The sequence below is a fragment of the Pogoniulus pusillus genome, chromosome Z, assembly GCF_015220805.1.
Source record: "Pogoniulus pusillus isolate bPogPus1 chromosome Z, bPogPus1.pri, whole genome shotgun sequence".
Lineage (NCBI taxonomy): Eukaryota > Metazoa > Chordata > Aves > Piciformes > Lybiidae > Pogoniulus > Pogoniulus pusillus.
The window spans coordinates 109642965-109663266 of NC_087309.1; the positions used below are offsets into that span (position 1 = coordinate 109642965).

The following is a 20302-nucleotide window of genomic DNA, read 5'->3' on the forward strand; positions in this document are numbered from 1 at the left end:
TCTTAACTATGTCTCAAGTGCCTTCTGTTGGTATCTAACAAACTCACAATGCAGCCCTTCCCTCTGCGAGTCAGAAACAGAGACTTTCTGCTCTGCACCTTTACAAAACAGAGTGTACTGCCTTTGAGGCTTCTCTGATCTGCCATCCAGGGTTAACACTGGGCCAGCCACCAAGTCAAAGACTAGGTGCTCTCTGTAAACCACTCTCCCCTCCCAAAAGGGACAAGAAAGGAAATAAGGGAGAGAGGTGGACTGGAAAACCAAAACTACTGAAATGAAAATACTAACAGCAACATTAAATACACACAAACCAAATATCGAGCCCAAGCAAATGAACACCACCACCCCCTCATCATCACTGTCAACGCTAATGTTGTGCTCAGGCACTGGGGAGGTCACAGACTAGATCCTACAGCAGATGGGAACCAGATTCAGTAGCTGGACTTTGGAACTGGATTCAGGAACACATAGATTGGGATCAAAAACAGAAGAGAAAGGACAGACCCCCTCATATGCCAGCCATTGAAGAAGAGGGCTTGACCCTTGTGATGCCTCAGCTTTATGCTGGGAGGCAGCCAGACTGGATGGGCAAGGAGCTTCTGAATGAGTTAAGGATAAAAAAAAGAGAGTGTATCACCTTTGGAAAAAAGGGGAGGTATCCCAGGAAGAGTTCAAGAATGTTGCTAGGTCTTGTAGGGAAAAAATTAAAGAGGCAAAAGTCCATTTAGAACTTAGGCTGACACTGCTGTTAAGGAGAATAAAAAATGTTTCTATATTAATGGCAAGAGAAGGGCCAAGGACAACCTCCAGTCCTCATTAAATAGAGAGGGGAATATAGTGACAAAGGATAAGGAAAAGGCAGAGATGCTTAACACCTTCTTTGCCTCAATCTTCACTAGTGGGACAGGTTGTCTCCAGGACAGCTGGACTCCTGAAGTGGTGGATGGAGTCAGGGACCAGTACAGTCCCCCTCTAATCCATGAGGAAGCAGTAAGGGACCTGCTGCGTCATTTGGATCCTCACAAGTCCATGGGACCGGGTGGGATCCACCCTAGGGTGCTGAGAGAGCTGGCAGCTGAGCTGGCCAAGCCATTCTCCATCATTTATCAGCAGTCCTGGCTCACTGGAGAGGTCCCTGAAGACTGGAAGCTGCCAATGTGATTCCCATCCACAAGAAGGGTCGTAAGGAGGAGCCAGAAAACTACAGCCCTGTCAGCCTGACCTCAGTGCCAGGCAAGGTCATGGAACAGGTCATCTTGGGTGCCATCACAAAGCACCTACAGGATGGCCAAGGGATCAGGCCCAGCCAGCATGGGTTTAGGAAGGGCAGGTCCTGCCTGACCAACCTGATCTCCTTTTATGATCAGGTTCCCTGCCTGGTGAATGTGGGGCAGGCTGTGGATGTAGTCTACCTGGACTTCAGCAAAGCCTTTGACACTGTTTGCCACAAGAAGCTCCTGGCCAAGCTGCAAGCTGGCAGCTCGTGGCTTGGACAGATTCACTCTGATACGGGTATAGAACTGGCTGGATGGCAGAGCCCAGAGATTGGTGGTGAATGGTGCCACATTCAGTTGGTAGCTGTCACTAGTGGTGTGCCCCAAGGATCAGTGCTGGGCCCAGTCCTGTTCAATATCTTTATTGATGATCTGGACCAGGGGATTGAGTCCAGCATCAGTAAGTTTGCAGGTGACACCAAGCTAGGAGCAGGTGTGGATCTGTTGGAGGGTAGGAGAGCCCTGCAGAGGGACCTGGCCAGGCTGGATGGGTAGGCAGAGACCAATGGGATGAGATTGAACAAGGCCAAGTGCAGGGTTCTGCACTTTGGCCACAGCAACCCCAAGCAGCACTACAGGCTGGGGACAGAGTGGCTGGAGAGCAGCCAGGCAGAAAGGATAATTTCCTACCTCTCTGACTTATCTGTGCATGAGCACAGACACAGGTGTATGCTACACAAGTGCTCTGCCTGGCTTTAACCCCTCCATTCTAAAGCATCTCAGCATGCTTCAGAATGTGAACCTGTAACGATGGGTCAGCTGCTTTTCCTAACGACTGTCTTTGGCTCAGCTACTTTGTCCTGCTGATCAGTATGACTTTAGAGGATCACCTGCTTTCCCTAACTGCACCCACTGGTTACAACTGGCTGTTTCAGAGCCTCCTTTAATTCCACCTTTTACAGAGTGTAGGCTCTTCAGCCTTGCCCTGTCAGGATGTTCAGCTCTAAAATGGTGCAAGCCCACATAGGCAAGGAAGCAGAGCTCCCCGTGCCTGCACCACTTTAGTGCCTGAGCATCAGCGATGCAAGAACTCGCTGTGAAGAGTTCTGCAGCAGCGTTTCTTGGAGCCTCTGTTTCTCCCTGTGCTCCTGCAGCAGTAACAGTGCGGTGCTGTTGGTCTCATAGCCTTGTACCTGCAAGACTACTGCTGTTTCAGTAGTTCTCCGCGGGCAATATGCTATTTCTGGCGTGAGAAGGGCCACCTTTGGCATCACTTGTCTCAGGTTTCAGTTTGTAGTAGGGAAAACCAAGCACGAAAGCGCAGCAAGAGTGGACGGCAGGCAGCTGTACAGCCGGTAAGGGGGGTGTATCGCACGGGCTCAGGCCAGGCACAGCCTCCCGCCGCCTCCCGTTGTGCTCTCTCCGAGTTGTGCCGGGGAAAGTCTAGGCTGGGTGTTAGGAGGAAGTTGTTGGCAGAGAGAGTGATTGGCATTGGAATGGGCTGTCCAGGGAGGTGGTGGAGGCACCGTCCCTGGAGGTGTTCAAGCAAAGCGTGGATGAGGCACTTAGTGCCATGGTCTGGTTGACTGGATAGGGCTGGGTGCTAGGTTGGACTGGATGATCTTGGAGGTCTCTTCCAACCTGGTTGATTTCTATGATTAACGAACAGCTCCACAGCCACGGGAGCTGGCGGAAGCCGCCTTGCCCCCGTTAGCCGACGGCAACCCTTCGGGCGGCGAGCCAGCCACTGCACCTCCGCGCCGGGAGGGGGCGATGCCGAGCCACGCAGCTGCTCCGCGCACCTCCGCGCCGGGAGGGGGCGATGCCGAGCCACGCAGCTGCTCCGCCCCGCCCCGCCCCGCCGGCCGCTTTGCTTCTGCCAGACCCCGGAAGCGGCGGCGTGCGCGATGGCGGCGGAGGGAACGGCAGCGGCAGAGCTGCAGCTGGAGGAGAGCAGTGGCGAGCTAGAGGGCGGCTTCGGACAGCTCAGTGAAGAGAAGGAGGTTGGGGACGACACCGGCTACGTGCCCTACAGGTACGGCTGTGGCGGCGTGTACCCCCGAGCTGCCGGGACAGGGTTGCCCTGGCCGCCGGGGCGATGGCGGCGCAGGGCGTCGCGTCACGACACGTCGCGTCACGGCACGGCACGTCGCGTCACGACACGGCACGTCGCGTCACGGCACGTCGCGATATGGCGTCACGACGGCGTGGGTCGTGTGCGCCCTCGGACGCTTACTGAAGGGGTTCTGTGGGGCAGGATGAGGGAGCGGAGGGTGGGGGCCTGCCGAGTGCCGCGGCGGCCGCCGGGCGAGTGGGATGGTGAAGAGGAAGAGGGCGCAGTCCGAGGTGGAATCGGAAGAGGCGCTTCAGTTGGAGGAGGAGGAAGATCATAGGGAGGATAAGGACGAGGTTGGCTACGTGATGTACAGGTACTGCAGTACTGGCCCGCCCGGGGAGGCCGCGTCACGCCCCGCGGGTAGAGAAGGAAAGGCTGGGCGGGTCGGCGGGAGGCGCCTGAGCTAGCGAGGGGGGCATCGGTGCCGCAGTCTCCGTCCGTTCCTGTCTCGGGGCGACAGCTGGAGCAGAAAGCCTTAGGATGTGAAGTCGCGGCTAGCCGGTGACCGAAAGCCAGCAGTGTCCCTCTACTGCGCAAATTCAAGTCACAGTGTTGCGGCTGTGACAGTCTGGAGGGCTGGCGAATGTCAGATTTCCTCTCTCAAGTTGCCTTACAACGACATTTTGATGCGGTTACATATGTCAAGATCTTATAATGACAGGACGAGGAGGAATGGATTTAAACTGGCAGAGGGGAGATTGAAACTGGATGTTAGGAAGAAGTTGTTTGCAGTGAGAGTGGTGAGACACTGGCACAGGTTGCCCAGGGAGGCTGTGGCTGCTCCCTGCCTGGAGGTGTTCAAGGCCAGGTTGGATGAGATCTTGAGCGACCTGTTCTAGTGGGAAGCGTCCCTGCTTACGGTAGGGGGGGTTGGAACTGGATGATCTTTGCGATCCCTTTCAACCTAAACCATGCTATGATTCTGTGTCACTGCCAGCTTTATTGTGCTGGTCTGTGTTACAGACAGTGATACAGTAACCCCTGGAAGCAAGGATGTGTTGCTGGATGTAGCTTTGTGCGTGTAGTGGTTTGAGTAACATTTTGTGCTTTTTTAGAAGCATTGAAAAGACAAAACCATGTGTTTACAGGGACAGGGAGGAATGGGCAGATATTGAACCCGTCCCTCAAAACGATGGCCCAAATCCCGTTGTGCAGATCATCTACAGTGAAAAGTGTAAGTTTTAAATATGTTCTGCTCTGAAAATTAAGGCATCAGATACGTTCATGTCTTTTCTTAGCATTGTTAAAGCGAAACAATGTTACAGATAGTATCTTTTCTAGAGGAGCACTGTGGAAAAAATAACATTTACTGGTTAATGGTGGTTGTGTGTGAAGCTTTCACCAACCATCTCTGAAGCTGTATCTTCATCTAACAAGTTCATAGCCAGATTTATTTTAAATTGATAGGGCTTAAGAGATAATGCAACAGTCTGGTTCATACAGCTGGGCATTTCTGGCCCATAAGTGCGAGAGACCCATCTCTGGAGGTGTTCAAGAAGAGACTGGATGAGGCACTTAGTGCATGATCTAGTTAATTCCATAGGGCTGGGTAATAGGTTGGACTGGATGAGCTTGGAGGTCTCTTCCAACCTGATTGATTCTGATTCTGTGAGAGACTTCTGAACCTGCTGCATCTGGTGAAGCAGTGTGGGTGAGCATCAGGGAGCTTTCCTGTCTGTCATTAGGGTGGTGTCTTTTAAAGATATTTTAATAGTGCTAGCATCATTTAGAGGTTTCATTCAGCAGCACTGTCAGAGCAATATGTAACTGTCATTTTAAAGAGTTAAATGTGAATTACACAAAATAGGAAATAACTTTTAAACAGTTATTCACCCTACCCCCTAATCAGTCCACTGTCTCATAGCCTTGGATAAGATGCTGTTATCTATTTAGTTCGAGATGTCTATGATTACTTCCGGGCTGTTCTGCAGCGGGATGAGAGAAGCGAAAGAGCTTTCAAGCTAACAGCAGATGCCATTGAGTTAAATGCTGCAAACTACACAGTTTGGTAAGTGATAATCTTGGGATTATTTCTGTCATTGTTTGACTTCCACTCTTTTATGTCTCTTAATAATTTTGCTAGTCTAATCAAGGCATGACTGGCTGAGTTAACGTGGAAGAGTAGTGTAGACCTCCACTGAACTTCTGAAGGAAGCCTGTGTTCAGTGTTTTCTGTATCTCTTTTTGAATCAGTGGTTTTCATTCGTTTGGCTTTGAGATATTATCAATCAATGCAGAATTATTCATACAAAAAAACCAAAACCCAAACCTTTTCTGTTTAAAATTAGATAACCTACCTGATAATGTGGGCCTTGACAAATGCTGACGATGCCCTCAGCTGACAGGCATAGAAGCATGATAACTGCTAGTTGCTGCTGAATAATAATGAAATAGTGTACTGTAGAAGATCTGACTGTGAGAGTTTGGGCTCTTCAGCCTGGAGAAGGCTTTCAGGAGACCTTGGAATGGCCTTCCAATAGCTGAAGGGGGCCTACAGGAGGGCTGGGGAGGGACTATTGACAAGGTCTTGTAATGACTGGACAAGGAGTAATGAGTTTAAACTGTCAAAGGGGAGACTTAAACTGGATGATAGGAGGAAGCTCTGCAGTGAGGGTGGTGAGATACTGGCACAGGTTGCCCAGGGAGGCTGTGGCTGCTCCCTCCCTGGAGGTGTTGAAGGCCAGGTTGGATGAGGTCTTGCGTGACCTGTTCTAGTGGAAAGTGTCCCTGCCTGTGTCAGGGAGTTGGAACAGGATGAGCTTTGAGGTCCCTTCCAGCCTAAACCATTCTATGATCTGTCAGGATTGATTAGGTAATGATTAAATAGGGACTTTCTGATGCTCAGAATGCAACCTTAATTTCATGAATGCTAACAAGTACCTCTTGTATGTTGTTTTTTCCACTAATTTACAGAGAGTTGGAGAGTCCACATTATTTTAAGTTTCAGTGATGGTAGGACTAGTGCAAGTAGGAGGAGGTTAATCTGAAACAGGATTGCTGTGATCTTAGATAACATACTGTTTTAAACCAGTTACATTCCAGTTCTCCATTATTGGATAATTGTAACAGAAACAGATGTGTGGTTCTTAACACTCATTTAAAGTCAGTGCTAATTAGAACTGTGAGCAAAGGTTCTTCTGTCTTCTCCTCTGACTTCTGGGACAGATGTGTTGTGGTGTTTGAATGCCTGACTTTTTTCACACAGGCATTTTCGGAGAGTTCTGCTGCAGTCTTTGGGAAAGGATCTCCACGAGGAACTGAAGTATATTACAGCTATCATTGAAGATCAGCCAAAGAACTACCAAGTCTGGTAAAATCATGTTTGCTTTTCAGTTCCTAAGATTTTTGCAGATAGTTTTTGTTTTGTAAACTGTTAAGAGTTGATCCTGGAAGGTAAAGAGTTGCTCTCTGCATCTAGTGCAGTGATAGTAGTGGAGGGGTTAAGTGGAGCAACATTTGGGGTCAATGCTAAAGTCCTCTTTAGCAATTTTGTTCTAAAGACATGACAAATTAAAAAGGTTTTGTTTTCCTTTGATTTCAGCTTCTGAACTGTCAAAGTAAGTCTGACAGGTTAAAAAAAGAATAACTTGTGAAAAGGCAAACAAAGAGACATATATAAATAAGTATTTTTTGGGTTTTATTTGCTCCTCCATTTTGGGTACCTGTTGTTGAGGTTTTCCCAAGTGAAGGAGAATAGCCAAAACAACACCATTGTTATTGCTAGAGAGATTATTTAGAGTCATTAAGGTTGGAAAAGACCTCTGAGATGAAGTTCAGCCTTCTGCACAGCACTTCCATGACCACTAGACCATGTCTCAAAATGCCATGTTACTATTTTTCTGAACATCTCCAGGGACAGTAACTCCACCATGTCTCTGGGCAGCCTATTCCAGTGCCTCACCACTCTTTCAGAAAAGAAATTCTTCCTGTTATCCAATCGAAGCCTCCCTTGGTTTAGCTTGAAGCCATTACCTCTTGTGCTGTCATTAGTTCCTTAGGAGAGGAGACTAACACCAGCCTCACTACAACCTCCTTTCAGGTAGCTGCAAAGACCACCAAGGCCTCCTTTCTGCAGGTTAAACCATCCCAGCTCCCTCAGCCTCTGGTTGTAAGACAGGCTGTCCAAACCCTTCACAAGCTATGCTGCCCTTCTCTGTTCCCCCTTCAGCCCGTCAGCAGCTTTCTTACACTGCAGTGCCCAACACTGGATGCAGTACTCAAGGTGCAATGTTGTCAGTGCTTAGTGCACGATCACTCCACTGCTGCTGCTGGCCATGCCATTTCTGATACAGGCCAGGATGCTACTGGCCCTCCTAGCCACCTGAACTTGTGTTGAGCTGGCTTATGTTCCGCCAGCTGTCAGCCAACGCCTCCAGGTCCTTCTCTGCCAGGCAGCTTTCCAGACACTCATCCCGAAGCCTATAGCATTGCATTGCACTAGAAGGTTTTATTCTGCTACATGTTAAAATGGAAGTATTTTACCTCAAGTAAACATAATCTGTTTAACAGAAGGTGGTTGGCCACCTATATGTGTGTAGTTGGAATTTCATGGAATCGACCAGGTTGGAAGAGACCTCCAAGATCATCCACTCCAACCTAGAACCCAGCCCTGTCCAATCAACTAGACCATGGCACTAAGTGCCTCATCCAGTCTTTTCTTCAACACCTTCAGGGAAGGCGACTCCTAATACCTCCTTGGGCAGCCCATTCCAATGCCAATCACTCTCTCTGTGAAGAACTTCCTCCTAACATCCAGCCTATACTTCCCCCGGCACAACTTGTGACTGTGTCCCCTTGTTCTATTGGTGGTTGCCTGGGAAAAGAGACCAATCCCCACATGGCTACAGCCTCCCTTCAGATAGTTGTAGACAACAATGAGGTCTGCCCTGAGCCTCCTCCTCTCCAGGATGCACACCCCCAGCTTCCTCAGCCTTTCCTCACAGGGTTGTGCTCCAGGCCCCTCACCAGCTTCATTGCCCTCCTCTGGACATGTTCCAGTATCTCAATATCTCTCTTGAATTGAGTAGGCCAGAACTGGACACAGTACTCAAAGTGTGGCCTGACCAGTATTTGCTGTAGTATAAGTATTTGCTGGACCTAAGTAATGCTTGTACTCTGTCCCATATGACATCTTGGTCATCAAACTGGAAGAACATAAGCCTGATGGGTGGAGCACTCATTGGATAAGGAATTGTCTGGATGTTCACGTGCAGAGAGTTGTGATCAAGGGAACAATGTCCACCTGGAGACCACTGACAAGTGGTGCCCCACAGAGGTCAGTGCTGGCACCAGTGCTGTTTGCCATCTTTGACAGTGACATGGACAGAGGAATTGAGTGCACCCTCAGCAAGTCTGCAGATGACACCAGGCTGTGTGCCACAGTCAACTTGTTAGGGCAGGGATCCATCCATAGGGACCTGGACAGGCTGGAGAGGGGGGCTCAGGCAAACCTCATTCAGCAAGGCCAAGTGTAAGGTCCTGCACCTGGCTTGGTGGAATCCCAAGCACAACTCCAGGCAGGGTGGCAAAAGGCTGAGAGCAGCCCTGAGGAAAACAATCTGAGACTCTGGGTTGATGAAAAGCTCAACATGAGCCTGCAGTGTGAGTGCAGCCCAGACAGCAACCCTGTGTTGGGCTGCAGCAACAGCAGCATGGCCAGCAGGGCAAAGAAGAGGATTCTGTCCCTTTACTCTGCTCTCCTGAGATCCACTCCCTGGAGTACTATGTACAGTTCTGGAGCCCCCCAACACAAGAAGATCATGAAACTGTTGGAGCCAGTCCAGAGAAGGCCACCAAGATGCTCAGAGGGCTGCAGCAGCTCTGCTGTGAGGACAGGCTACAAGAGTTGGAGCTCTGCAGCCTGGAGAAGGCTTCAAGGAGACCTTGGAGTAGCCTGAAGGGGGCCTACAGGAAGGCTGGGGAGTGACTATTGACAAGGTCTTGTAATGACAGGATGAGGATGAATGGGTTTGAACTGTCAGAGGGGAGATTTAAACTGGACATTAGGAAGAGATTCTATACCGTGAGGGTGTTGAGACACTGGCACAGGTTGCTCAGGGAAGTTGTGGCTGCTCCTTCCCTGGAGGTGTTCAAAGCCAGGTTGGATGAGGCCTTGAGTGACCTGTTCTAGTGGGAGGTGTCCCTGCCTATGTTTGGTGGTTGGAACTGGATGATCTTCGAGTTCCCTTCCAACTTAAACTATCCTGTGAAGTGTACTTTGTATATTTCTCAGAGGTAGGTTAAATGTTTTGTTGTACTTAAATTGAAGTATTTGACTAGTGGTTTCATGTTTGTTTTTTTTTCCTAAGTAGTACAGTTGCTGTGTGCTGTTTTAATGCAGACCACACATTCCCCAAAGAATTTTACATTATTCTAAAAATAGTTTCCTTCTGGTGTCTCCAGGCATCACAGACGAGTTTTGGTGGAGTGGTTGCAGGATCCATCCCAAGAGCTTGAGTTCATAGCTGACATTCTTAACCAAGATGCCAAAAATTACCATGCATGGCAACACAGACAATGGGTTATTCAGGTATAGTATCCACAGAATTCTTGATGATCAGGGTACTTGTAGAGAACTCATAGAGTTCTGCTTCTTAAATACAATCTGCAGTTTGTTTCTTAAGGCTGGAGGAAGAAAAACAATTGCATTTTGATGTGTTAGGCATTTACTATAAAATTGCCTGTGTCACACTGTTAGGTGCATGAAATGTGGAATGCAACTGAATGGTATAGCATGCTCCTAGTGTGTGCTTCCTTGTTTTTCTTCGAAGTAAACACAAAGTTCAAAGGAAGCCTCTGTATCCAGCATCCAGAGAACTTAGGAGCAAAAGGAATAAATACATAGATACATACAAACAATCCCCCAAAACTGAAATTGTGGTGTTCTCTCTTCCTTCCTTTTCTGTAGGAGTTCAAATTATGGGACAATGAACTGGAATATGTAGACCAGCTTTTGAGAGAAGATGTGAGAAACAACTCAGTTTGGAACCAACGTCACTTTGTAATTTTCAACACCACTGGCTACGATGACCCAGCAGTCCTAGACAGAGAAGTCCGGTTAGTAATGTTGTTCATGCTAACACTAAACATTCTCCACTACATGAAAGCAAATGAGAGAGTCATTGGACACTGGAATGGGCTGCCCAGGAAGGTGGTGGAGTCGCCGTCCCTGGAGCTGTTCAAGGCAGGATTGGATGTGGCACTTGGTGCCATGGTGTAGCCTTGAGCTCTGTGGTAAAGGGTTGGACTTGATGATCTATGAGGTCTCTTCCAACCTTGGTGATACTGTGATACTGTGAATACTTTGATAGTCCCCACAGGCTTGTCTTACATGATTTTAGTTCAGTGTTTGAGCTAACTTACATAGACTGCAGATCACAATGTTGGTGTATGTACAGACCTATTCAGTACTGCAGACTTGAATAGTACTGATGCTTACCTTGGGCAATCTATTCTTAGGCATACGTTTTCCCACCATGCTTGCTTTTGTGCAAACAAAACTTCAGGCTTTTTATAGGCAATTAGCTGTAGTGCATATTTTTTCCTGGAACTACACAGAGGAAAATTGTGACACTAGAACCATAGAAGTTGTGCTGTTCATTAGTGTCTTTCATCTTAGCCCTAGAAAACGTGAAAGGAGAAGCACTCTCAGTGTTGTACTAAACTGCTGGTTTCATAGAATCAACCACGTTGGAAGAGACCTCCAAGATCATCCAGCCCAACCTAGCACCCACCCCTATCCAGTCAACTAGACCATGGCACTAAGTGCCTTGTCTAGCCTTTTCTTCAACACCCCCAGGGTTGGTGACTCTAATACCTCCTTGGGCAGCCCATTCCAATGCCAATCACTCTCTCTGCCAACAACTTCCTCCTAACATCCAGCCTATACTTCCCCCGGCATAACTTGAGACTGTGTCTCTTTGTTCTGTTGCTGGTTGCCTGGCAGAAGAGACCAACCCTCAGCTGGCTACAACCTCCCTTCAGGTCGTTGTAGAGAGCAACGAGGTCACCCCTGAGCCCCCTCTTCTCCGGGCTAGACAATCCCAGCTCCCTCAGCCTCTTCTCACAGGGCTGTGTTCCAGGCCCTTCACCAGCCTTGTTGCCCTTCTCTGGACACATTCCAGCACCTCAACATCTCTTGAATTGAGAGGCCCAGAACTGGACACAGTACTCAAGGTGTGGCCTGACCAGTGCTGAGTACAGGGGAAGAATAACCTCCCTTGTCCTACTGGCCACACTGTTCCTGATGCAGGCCAGGATGCCATTGGCTCTCTTGGCCACCTGGGCACACTGCTGGCTCATGTTGAGCCTACTATCTACCAGTACCCCCAGGTCCCTTTCTGCCTGGCTGCTCTCCAGCCACTCTGTCCCCAGCCTGTATCACTGCTTGGGGTTGTTGTGGCCAAAGTGATGTAACAGTAAGGGAGAGAAACTGCCTTTTGTGAAGAATTTGATGCAGGGAAAAGGAAGGCACTTTCAGGGGTATCTGGTCAGCACAAGACACAACCTGTGCAGGCTGGCTAGTTTTGAGGAAAATGAGCTCTGAAACTCTTTCAAGGTGTGTTTCTAACTGAAGACAAACTGGGCTTCTAGCCATTTAAATTTTACTGCTGACAGCGTAAAGGGACAATTTCTTTTATGTTTTTCACATCTCAGATTGCTCATTAGGGTGGGTAGGTAAATACATTTGCATAACTAAAGTGAAGAAGCAATGAAAAGAAAGAACTGCCTTTTTTTTAGAATTACTCTTCAGATCAAAGACTGAATCTCTGAATAGATCTATTGGTAACGTTGCTCATAGAGGATCCCAGTCCCCAACCCTTTCATGTTTTTTGTCAGCTGCTGTAAATTGTACTCCCAGTTTATAGCTTTTCTTTAGATGTATTAATCTGTCCAAGCATGGATATTTTCAGGATTTTCTCTCCAGAGGTTAGATCTGACATGGTCTCTTGATCTGCTATACGTAGTGCTATGTTCAAGATAACTGGATCAGACCTCCCAGATGTCATTACAGAGCTGTAGTTGGGCTGCTTGTTGCTTGATAAGTTCAGTCTTCAACAAAGTGGCAACAGAAGTTTCAAAAATATTAAAGAGTCTGGGGGTTTCATTTCAGTACTGCTTACAGAACTTCTTGTCAGTGTCCACTGTCTCTGACAACTACCTGCATCACAGAATCACAGAGTGGTTTGGGTTGGAAGAGACTGCAAAGATCATCCAGTTCCAACCCTCCGCCATAAGCAGGGACACCTCCCACTAGAACAGGTTGCTCAAGACCTCATCCAGCCTGGCCTTGGACACCTTCTTGGAGGGAGCATCCACAACCTCCCTGGGCAACCTGTGCCAATGTCTCACCACCCTCACTGTAAAGAACTTCCTAACATCCGGTCGAATTCTCCCCTCTGCCAGCTTAAACTCATTTCTCCTTGTCCTGTCATTACAAGACCTTGTTGATAGTCCCTCCCCAGTCTTCCTGTAGGCCTCCTTCAGGTAGTGAAGACTGGATGGTTATGCTGGACAAGAACAGAGTGTAAAGTTTGTTTTGTGAAAGTGGAGTGGCTTTCTGACTGTAGGGCAGGTACTTCTTGTTACTTTGCTTTCAGAGTTGCCTGACTGAAATGACTGCAGCAGAAGGCTGTGTGATCTGTGAGCTCAAGCTCTGCATTGCGGTGAGCTTGCTCAGGTGCAGCCTTGTGGGTACAGACCATGACGTTAGGTAACCTTGGGCTTCAGTTACTCCAGCCCTTTTCAGCCACTTCTGAGCACCAAGACACTCTCTCCATATGCTGTTTTATCACATTGCTTCTTCCTGTTGATAATAGCATTTCAGACACCAATAAAGTATAAAGCCCTGTACCTGGATGGGCACAATCTCAAGCACAACTCCAGGTTGGGTGACACATGACTGAGAGCAGCCCTGAGGAACAGGACCTGGGGTCTGGGGTGATGAAAAGCTCAACATGAGCCTGCAGTGTGAGTGCAGCACAGACAGAAACCCTGTGCTGGGCTGCAGCAAGAGCAGTGTGGCCAGCAGGGCAAGGGAGGGGATTCTGCCCCTTTGCTCTGCTCTCTTCAGACTCCACCTCGAGTACTGTGTGCAGTTCAGGAGCCCCAAACACAAGAAGGGCATGGAACTGTTGAAGCCAGTCCAGAGAAGGCCACCAAGATGCTCAGAGGGCTGCAGCAGCTCTGCTATGAGGACAGGCTGAGAGAGTTGGGGCTCTGCAGCCTGGAGAAGACAAGGCTTCAAGGAGACCTTGGAGTAGCCTGAAGGGGGCCTACAGGACGGCTGGGGAGGGGCTATTAACAAGGTCTTGTAATGACAGGATGAGGAGGAATGGGTTTAAACTGGCAGAGGGGAGATTTAAACTGGATGTCAGGAAGTTCTTTATGGTGAGGGTGGTGAGACACTGGCACAGGTTGCCCAGGAAGATTGTGGATGCTTTCTCCCTGGAGGTGTCTGAGTCCAGGTTGGATGAGGCCTTGAGCAACCTCTTGCAGTGGGAGGTGACCCTGCCTGTGGCAAGGTGGTTGGAACTGGGTGAGCTTTGAGGTCACTTCAACCTAAACCATTCTATGAAATCACTGCATAAAATGCAGCAAACTGAACCCTTCAGAATTTGAAACAATGCCTGCTTCTCTGAGACTCAAGAGACATTTCTGATCTGTGACCCAGCTGAGATAATCTGTGAAAGTTTTCTGACCTACAGACTAGAGGCTGTATTTGGCAGCATCTGCACACATTAAGGTAATCTCTAACTGCATTGTTAGTGGTTATGTTCATGATCTGTTATCTTTTTCTTGTAGATACACTCTTGAGATGATCACAGCAGTGCCACATAATGAAAGTGCTTGGAACTATTTAAAAGGGTGAGGCATACTTCTTTGTGGAGCAAAGAGAGTATCTGTAGGAGGTGTCTTATGCTTGTCTCTTAATTGGAAAGAGCTTGCTGCTGTTCATCCTAGTCTGGTGTGCTTAAGCAGGCAGGCAGAGACCTCCACAAGGAGTTAGTATATTAACCTAATTTCTCTGTAACTTTCCACTGTTTCTGTCCCTGTAGTGTGTGTAGGAGGAATTTCTTATGCTTTTAAAACCTTGACCTGTAATGTTACTGGGTTGGAAAGAAGTTGGAGTGAGAAGTAATGAGAACACTTTTAGTCTAATTTCTGTTCATTTGAACATGGGTATAGTATCTTACTGCAACATTAGGCTGTATTATGGCTGCATGTTGCTTACTCTCTGCCTTACTTGCATTTGCAACCTCATTTCAAAGCTGATCTCCAGATAAAGGAGTTGTAAGAAAAATGTGATTCTTCACACTGGATTCCCCATTGTGTTTCAGACCTGTAAATTTCTCTCCTAGGATCCTGCAGGACTATGGTCTTTCTAAGTATCCAAATCTGTTGGAGCAGCTGTTGAATTTACAGCCCAGCCACAGTTCACCCTATCTTATTGCCTTTCTTGTGGACATATATGAAGATATGCTTGAAAACCAGTGTGATAACAAGGAAGAAACACTAAACAAGGCTTTGGAGGTAGGTTTGGAGAGCTTGGCTTTACTTCTCAGGGATGGCATCTTTTGCTTTTCAGTATTCCAACAAAATGGGACTGATTTTTCTACTTAGAACTGGTTACTTGATCACAGGAGCTCTCTGAAGAGTTGAACTTGAAAGTCAAGTAATCTCCAGGATCATAGATAAATAACTTCCCAGTTACAAAATCCCTTCATTTTCTTCACCTGGTAGTGAAGGAAGGTTTCTAATATTGCCTGCAAAAGAAAAAGAGTTATTTGAACAGTTAAGTGGTAACTTTGTAGCATGAACTTACTTTCTTAAATCTTGTTTTTTAGTGTGTCTGTGTCTAAACAATCTTAAGCTACCTTTGCATTTCTTAGCTGTAAGAAAGCTGGCAGAATTAGCTTTACGACCAGCAGGCACTGGGGATGTGAGTGTGGAATGTTGGCCACCATTTCCTACAGAAAATAAATTGCTTTAGCAGTATTCTTTGTCTGCCTGTGCTTGGAGAGCTCCTTGCCATAGTTAGCAGCGTGGGGTTTTTTTATAAGAACATTTTTCATTCACTGTGAGACAGTCTGGAACTCAGTGTAATGAGAACTGCACTTCTTGCCTGGAGTCTCTGTGTTCCAGCATTGTTCTTAAATTTCTTTCCTTTCTGTTCCAGAATCAGTGTAAACAAGCGCAGAACCTCCCAGATTCATGTGCCTTTATACTCTCTCACAGAGTTTGACTTCTTTATCAGTTTAGGCATCAAAGAACTTGTTTCTCAGCTCTGGTTCACTGAGTAAGGCGATGTCATCTGCATAATGAAAAGGAATTAACTGGAACATTTGTAGGCAGTGTTCATATAAATTTTACACAGCACATCATGTGAATACAGTTGACTTCTGCTGTGACTTGCTGCCTACCCTGATTAAAATAAAACTCAGAATGTATGCAGCTACCTATGTGGCACAAGCTTTAACAGGTTGTAAGAGGTTACTGACTTGCATGAATCCTTTTGGGGCAGTCTAAAAGAAAAAGCATAAACAAAATATCTCCTGTCTTATTGAGTGTAGTGAAGATTCAAGAGCATGATGTTCCCCCACTGCTTTGAATGAAGTGATTTACAGCCTACTAGATTGCTAGAAGACAATCAAACTTCTCAGGAAGTATACTGCATTATACTGCAAGCTGAATAGGCTGCAATTTATAGGGGATAGGCATGGAAAGGAGTTATAGGGAAGCAGTTCAAACTGGAATTATAGAATCATATAATGGTTTAGGTTCAAGTGACCTCGAAGTTCATCCAATTTCAAACCTCCTGCATAGGGACACCTCCACTGGAACAGGTTGCTCAAGGCCTCATTCAGCCTGGCCTTGGACACCTCAAAAGGAGCATCCACAATCTCGCAGGATAATGTGTGCCAGTGTTTCACCACCCTCACTGAAAAGCACTTCTTCCTAGCTTCCAGTTTCAATCTCCCCTCTGCCAGTTTAAACCCATTATTCCTCGTCCTATCATTACAAGACCTTGTTAATAGTCCCACTCCAGCCCTCCTGTAGGCTTCCTTCACATACTGGGAGGCCACTCCAAGGTCTCCTCAAAGCCTTCTCCAGGCTGCAGAGCCCCAGCTCTCATAGCCTGTCCTCATAGGAGAGCTGCTGCAACCCTCTGAGCATCTTCTTGGCCTCCTCTGGACTCACTCCAACAGTTCCATATCCTTCTTGTGTTGGGGTCTCCAGAACTGTACACAGTAGTCCAGGTGGAGTCTGATGAGAGCACAATAGAGAGGTGGGGTTTTTTTTGTGCAGTATCAGACTGGCTGACTGCCACTTGGGGTTAACGTCAGTTTGAGGTGGTTGGGCACTTGGAAATACTGTAAATAAAACAAATGTTGCTAAGGCATCTCTAGTACTGAACTAAACTGCATATTGTATGCACTTTATAGTGAAGGATTCTTTAAGCTTTTGGTGTAACAGCCCAATCTTTGGATTTTCTTTCATAGCTGTGTGAAATCCTGGCCAACGAAAAGGACACCATTCGAAAGAAATACTGGAGATACATTGGGAGGTCACTGAAGAACAAGCACAGCTCGGAGAGAAAACAGACCCCACTGACAGACCAGCAGCAGTAAATGACCAAGGGACAAAAGAGTGCTAAACTCTGAAGCTGTTCTGAAGCAGTACTAAGTAAGGTCATCAACTAGGTTAAAATGCAGTGTTGTGTTCCCTTGGTGGAGAGGTATTGCAGTGAAAGAGAAGGGCGGAGTACTGAGTAACCTCAGGTCATTTCTGCTACCGGTGTTAGCTCTAAGTGTGTTCAAGAAATGTGTTAAAGCTTAATTACAGAAGTGTATTTAAGGATTTATTTATCAAAAAACTGAGTTCACAGAATCATGGAATTAACCAGGTTGGAAAAGACCTTCAAGGTCATTGAGTCCAGCCTTTTATAAGGCACTAAACCAGTTTCTCATGCTGTTGCTTAGCTAGTTGAGGTTCCTAACAGTCACATCTGATAGTGCAATAATGACTGCAGGAATAAAATCATAGGAAGTTTTGGTTGCAAGAGACCTTTAAATTAAACTAGTCTAACTGTTAACTCAGCATTGCTAGGTCACTCCTAAGCACCTCATCTACATGTCTCTTAAATCCCTTCAGGGATGGGGCCTCCAGCGCTTCCCTGAGGAGCCCATTCCTGTGCTTTACAACTGTCTGTGAATAATTTTGTGCTAATATGCAACTTAAACCTCCTCATGCACAACTTTCCTCCTGTCATATGGCTCCTTACCTGAGAGAGGACACTGCCCCCTGCCTTGCACAACCTCTTTTTTAGTAGTTTTAGAGAGCAGTAGGATGTGCCCTCAACCTTCTTTTCTCCAGGCTAAACAATGCCCATTCCCTCAGTCACTCCTAAGAAGACTTCTGCTCTTGACCCTCCGGCAGCTTTAGTGCCCTTTGAATGTGCTCCAGCTACTTAATGTCTTGTCTTGTAGTGGATATGAAGTAACCTATGGATAAGTGCAAGGAGATTCAGGAGTTGTTGCTTGTGGGGAAGCAGCTGTGAGATGCTGACAGTAGATGGGGATGTATGCAACTAATAACAAGTGTCATTTTGTAATAAAACACTTGACTGAATGTTTTTAAACCTGTTTCTTTTTATCTCTTTTTAATGTGCAGACTCTCTTTTACTCAGATGCTACTGGAGATAAAATATCCCTTTTTAGAGATTTTTTTGGATTCTGTTGAATTGCAGTTAAGTTTTGTCCTGGAGTATTCCCATTCCAGAAGACTTCCATGCACTTGATGTATTCAGTGGAGCCTTAAATTCTCATCTGCCCAGCCAAGAAAAAATGTTTTGAAGATCTGCTTAGGGTTTTGTTGGTTTGAGGTTGTTTTTTAGGGGTTGGGGTTTTTTTTGGTTGGTTGGTTTTGATGGGTTTGTTTATGTTTTGTTTTGGGGGTTTTCTTTATTCTGTTTATATAGATGAAAATCTGAAATGTTCTGGGTTTAGTTCTTTTTCACACTCCAACAACAGACCACACTGAGTTGGTCTGAGTTGCTGACCTGTGGGCCAGAAGAGGTAACAAGCTAGTTATTGTATGTATCTTCATTGAACTGGAAGGAAATGAATGGTTTTATTGAAGACCTGCTCTCATTAAATGTCTTAACCTTGTTGCTCCTGTAGGCTTTTTATATCTTCTATGTGTGTATTCAGCCAAGAAATATTTTTTTCCTCTCCTTCATGAAAGACTGAAGGCATCGACAGTACTGGACTACAAAGGGTGTGTATATCTGTCCAGGGAAGCTGCTGTATCTGCCCTCTTTTAAGTAAATGGCTGTTTGAGACTATGTTCTTATAGAGTGCTTGCCCAATGATTTATTTCCTTCGTTATGATCCCCCCGAAGCCAGGATGAGGAGGTGGATGCTGTATTGTTCAGGTACTTGGAGTAAGGTCTCAGAAGCACTAGACCTCGTTCTTGTGGGCAACTTTCAGTTTAGACAGGAAGCAGTCCTGCAGGTTCTTGGAATGTGTGTAACCAAGGAGCATCTGAGGGAGCTGGGGTTGCTCAGTCTGGAGAAGAGGAGCTTGAGGGGAGACCTTATCCCTCTCTACAACTAACTGAGGGAAGGTCGGAGTGAGGAGGGGTGCAGAGGGCTGGAGCAGCTCTCCTATGAGGACAGGCTGTGAGAGTTGGGGCTCTTCTGCCTGCAGAAGAGAAGGCTTCCAGGAGACCTTGGAGTGGCCTTCCAGTATCTGAAGGGGGCCTACAGGAGGGCTGGGGAGGGATTATTGACAAGGTCTTGTAATGACGGGACAAGGAGGAATGGGTTTAAACTGGCAGAAGGGAGATTACAACTGGATGTTAGGAAGAAAAGCTTTTCAGTGAGGGTGGTGACACACTGGCACAGGTTATCCAGGGAGGTTGTGGCTGCTCCCTGCCTGGAGGTGTTCAAGGCCAGGCTGGATGAGGCCTCAAACAACCAGTTCTAGTGGGAGCTGTCCCTGCCTGTAGCAGGGGGTTTGTAACTGAATGATGTTTGAAGTGCCTTCCAACCTAAACCATTCTATGGTTCTTGGAATATGTGTAATCAAGGAGCATCTGAGGGAGCTAAGGTTGTTCAGTCTGGAGAAGAGGAGGCCAAGGGGAGGCCTTATCACTCTCTACAACTACCTGAGGGAAGGTTGGAGTAAGGAGGGGCACAACCTCTTCTCCTTGGTGGCAAATGACAGCACTAGAGGAAACGGATGCAAGCTGTGTGCGGGGAGGTTTAGTCTGGGTGTTAGGAAATATTTCTTCTCTGAAGGGGTTATCAAACATTAGAATGATCAGCCCAGGGCAATGGTAGAGTCACCATCACTAGTGGTGTTCAAATGGCATGTTATCTTGGCATCTGGGGACACGGTCTAATGTTGACCCTTTGTTGTGAGACACTCCAAATCCCTTCTTCCCCGCCTCCTGTCTCTGGAGGAGACCACCATCTTCAATACTGCCTTTGGTTTTGGGACAGTAATCAGCTGGAGAGAGTCCAAAGAAGGGCTATGAGGATGGTTAGGGGCCTGGACTGCTTGTGACCAAGAGGGAACCTAGGGTGCATTGAGAAGAGTGTCCAGCAGATCCAGAGAGGTTGACCTTCCCCTCTATTCTGTGCTGGTGAGACATCATCTTGAGTACTGCATTCAGTTTTGGGCTCCCCAGTTTAAGAGGCACAGGAATCTGCTGGAGAGTTTCCAGTGGAGGGCTACAAGGATGATTAGGGGACTGGAACACTGCCTGATGAGGAGAGGCTGAGGGACCTGGGGCTGTTTAGTCTGGAGAGGAGAAGATTGAGAGGGGATCTAATAAATGTCTATAAATATCTGAGGGCTGGGGTCAGGGAAGGAGGGACAGGCTCTGCTCACTTGTTCCCTGGGGTAGGACAAGGAGCAATGGATGGAAGCTGCAGCACAGGAGATTCCAGCTCAACACAAGTGG

General features: G+C 47.1%; 1 protein-coding gene across 3 annotated transcripts; it reads left to right on the forward strand.

Annotated features, from left to right (window-relative positions):
- Positions 1-3099: 3099 nt before the first annotated feature.
- Positions 3100-18676, forward strand: FNTA (farnesyltransferase, CAAX box, subunit alpha). 3 transcript variants are annotated; one of them, XM_064140171.1, is made up of 9 exons: positions 3100-3249; positions 4419-4504; positions 5224-5338; positions 6536-6640; positions 9733-9859; positions 10238-10386; positions 14134-14196; positions 14691-14862; positions 16833-18676. In XM_064140171.1, the coding sequence occupies exons 1-9, from the start codon at positions 3122-3124 to the stop codon at positions 16959-16961; spliced, it is 1074 nt and encodes a 357-aa protein (XP_063996241.1). In that variant the 5' UTR covers positions 3100-3121; the 3' UTR covers positions 16962-18676. The 3 variants fall into 3 exon arrangements, with proteins under 3 accessions (XP_063996241.1, XP_063996239.1, XP_063996242.1); XM_064140169.1 differs by lacking the exon at positions 3100-3249 and adding an exon at positions 3488-3643 and having other exon boundaries at positions 4386-4504; XM_064140172.1 differs by lacking the exon at positions 3100-3249 and adding an exon at positions 3488-3643.
- The last annotated feature ends 1626 nt before the right edge of the window (positions 18677-20302 follow it).